A 3,381-nucleotide genomic window follows, 5' to 3' on the forward strand; every position below is an offset into this window, starting at 1 on the left:
GCATTTAGCTGAAATATTAGCCAAACTCCAAAACAGCCTAAATAGTCTTACTAAATGCCAAAATAGTCCAAAAATAGTAATAAAAGGGATCAGCTTGAAAGGGTTGCAACATAACTTTATTTGATTTGTACAGTATTTTCTTTTTAAATTCCATATAATTTCTTTACATTTTACACCATGTTGCAGTTTGCGTTTCTATGTTCATGTTTGTGTCATGTTCAGCTGAAGTGTGTTAGTTTCTCGTCTCTCATTCTTACAGTCGGTAAAGTCAAGTCAGGTCACAGTATAAGATGGGTAATTTAGAACAAATGGAAAAAAACAAACACAAACTATATATATTATATATAAACAAGAAAAGAGAAAATAAATATGAGTCAAAGAAATGAGCCGACCAGAGCAGAGGATCCACCGGGACTGGTCAGATTCTGAAAGTACTTTACAAACAGCACTGTAAACATTTGCAGCATAGACATCACTTGACTGAGCCAAGCATGGCTTTAGATTTGATAAACAGAGTCTAGGACGGAAGACAATTTGAGATCACTTTGAGATTTCTGCTGACGCCGGACCGGACCGTCCGGGTTCCTCGACAGAACCGCTCTGATCAGGAAAAGATCCGAGAAGCAGGGAGGCCTCCTCACCTCCAGTCCTGAAGATGATTTTCTCCACTTCCCAGAAGTGATTAGAATTATGTGTGAATTCTCGTCAATGTATCAGAACATACATATAGTTTTAATACTTTTTAATGTAAATCACTGCATTATTTCTCAGACTTTAACTTTGAAAACGCGAGCAGTTGTCTCTGAGAGCGGAGGATTGGAGGAAATTCTTACATCAGATTCAGAATTGAATCTCAGACGAAAGCTTTTCCTTGAAGGAGGGGGCGGGGCTTAGCAAGTAAGGCTTCTGTAGAGCAGCTGAAAGGGCTGCAGACAATGCCCCCCACCAGAACCACAGATGCCAAACATTTGCAGTGATGAAGAAGGATCAAACACCCAGAAAGATCAGCCTTTAACCCCCCAGACATTAAACATTGTCATTTGGGAGCCCCAGAAGAACATGTCTCAGAGAGCCATGGCAAATAATGTAACTTTAAAGATAAGCAGCAATGTTCTGCACAAAACGTGTGCACATTCAAGTAAATAAAGAATCTATAGAAACCTAAGAACCTCCAGTCTTTGTTGGTCGGATTGGCACTTTAGTGAGCAGGAGTGCATTTCTGGTTTGCAGAGAAACATTTCTTCCCAGTTGATGCAGGGATTCGATCTGGCATCTTTGAGCCCGAGTGGCTGTGAAGTCTCGGGTTCTGGTTTGAGCGGGTCGACGGGGAGCCGCCGGGTTCTGTGGACGACACTCCACAGAGGAAATCCTAAAAAACCGTCAACGAGAGCTGCTTCTGTCGTCGACAGGACCGCGGCTCCCAGACCAGAAGTCTGGGTGGAGAACCTGTCAGTCGAACATCACAGTTCTGCTCCGCCCCGACGCCGGCCCCCATCAGATGCAGCCGGGTCAGTCAGGGCCATCTAAAGTCCTGTGGCTAGAAGCAAAGAAAACACTTCCAGAAGCTTCCTTTGAACTCTCATTCTGGAGTCCCAACAAAAAGAGCGACATCATAACAAAAATAAAATATAGTCTTCACTTTGTGCTCAAACTAAATAACAAATCCAGAAACTTCATTTTTTTTCGTTCTTTGCTTCCAGCCACTCTCTTGTGAGCGTTGTGTACAGTGTCTGCTGGTGTTGTGTGCATGTGTGCGTTAAGTGTGCGCAACTAGAAACAACGCAAACACACCCAAATCCAAATACAAACCCATATTTGAATCTTTGTTGCAGTTAGGCTCGTCCTAGCCCCTCCCCCCAGACCGCAGAAGACCTATTTACACCAAAAACATACCACGAGACCACAAAAAACCCGCCGTGACCCCCACCTGTACAAAACCCCGCCTCCTCTCAAGTTCACAGCTCCTGTCCGGCCATCATTTACAACCTGGGGGGGAGGTGTTTCACCCTAATGGAGCCCCCTATAGTCTAACAGATGTTATTCGTGCACGAGTAGATGTGGTTTGCCCCCCTCCCATCAAAACATCCTGTGTTACATGATTAGGCCACTTCAAAAGTCAGATGTTAGGAACACAGCACACCACAAACATTGGATTCTACTATTCCACCCCTCTAAATTCAGACTGTTTGCTAAAGTGCCCCCCCCCCTCAAAGAAAACACCTGCCTCAAAAGGAGGAAAGAAGTCGCCTGTTCTCCTGGCAGCAGAGACGGATCAGCCTGAAGCGGGACGACCACAGAGCTTCATGAACCAGAACTTCCAAAAGGACAAAGAGAGGGACAGATAATCTGGGGGGGGGGTAAAGAAAGCTTGATAAGCACAGGAAACGAGCTGAATCGCTCCCGCTGGAGGACCCACAAACACAGGGACATGTGAGTCCGCTCTGTGGGGGGGTCAGTCTGCTGCAAACACAGGAGGAGGGGGCCCAACGGATCCACAGTTCTGGTTTCCTCTGATGTGCAGAGATCATAAAGCGGAGGGGGGGTGGTTCCAGAGGGAATGAAGGGGAGACGCCCGCTGACCTATAACTGGAAGCCCTCCATGGGGGCCTCCTGTTGGGGGAAGAGGAACTGCTGGTTGGCCTGGTCCACCTGGGGGGCAAGACTGCTGTCCTCGTCCTCCACGCCAAAGTAATGCTCGATGAGGTCAAAGGCCTTCTGGTAGATCTCCTGGTTGTCGTGGCTCTGAAGGAACTCAATCTTATCGAGTCCTGAAAAACAAAGTTTGACGTTTACGTCAACAGAGTAAAATCAAAGATGCTCGTGGAGGCAGTGATGACCACTCTGACTGAAATACAGACGGACGCATTAAATGCAGCTCAGAAACGGCTCTCTGAACGGCAGGTAAAAACATCCTACAGCCTCTGTACTGTGAATGAATCCTCCACAGTGTGCTGTTCTTCTGATCCGGCTCGGTAAAACCCACAGCGACCAATTTGAGTTGGAACTCAGATGAATTGAAAACGATAATTATCGTGATAGACTTTTATTTTGAAGGGTCTGAAAATAACACTTGTCAGTTGAGAGCGTTTTCTCCTCTTTGGAGAGTAAAAGTTAGAGGATTAGTCCACACATGTTGAGTAAATGCTTGCAGAGGCAGTATTCGGGTACTCTGATACTCACAATCTGCTCTCGAAAATCTGAGAACAAATAATTGTGGTGTCCAAGATCGTAGATTCATGATCTTTATAAATACAGTAGAATGTAGCAAAATATTATCTTGGAACGACGTATATTTTTGTACTGAAATGCAGAACAATGTTTTTTTTCCATTATCACAAGTTATTAGAGTTATAAATTGACCAATCAGATGGCTCAATAAGC

General features: G+C 45.1%; 1 protein-coding gene across 2 annotated transcripts in view; it reads right to left on the bottom strand.

The window, feature by feature from the left end:
* Positions 1-94: 94 nt before the first annotated feature.
* The window catches only part of kpna6 (karyopherin alpha 6 (importin alpha 7)), an 11,623-nt gene continuing 8,336 nt past the window's right edge, over positions 95-3,381 (bottom strand). For both annotated transcript variants that reach the window (XM_024263742.2, XM_024263741.1), the window contains one exon: positions 95-2,768. In XM_024263742.2, the coding sequence (XP_024119510.1) occupies positions 2,581-2,768 (188 nt within the window). In that variant the 3' untranslated portion in view covers positions 95-2,580. The remainder of the gene's footprint in view (positions 2,769-3,381) is intronic.

This window comes from Oryzias melastigma, linkage group LG11, assembly GCF_002922805.2.
Source record: "Oryzias melastigma strain HK-1 linkage group LG11, ASM292280v2, whole genome shotgun sequence".
Classification (NCBI taxonomy): Eukaryota; Metazoa; Chordata; class Actinopteri; order Beloniformes; family Adrianichthyidae; genus Oryzias; species Oryzias melastigma.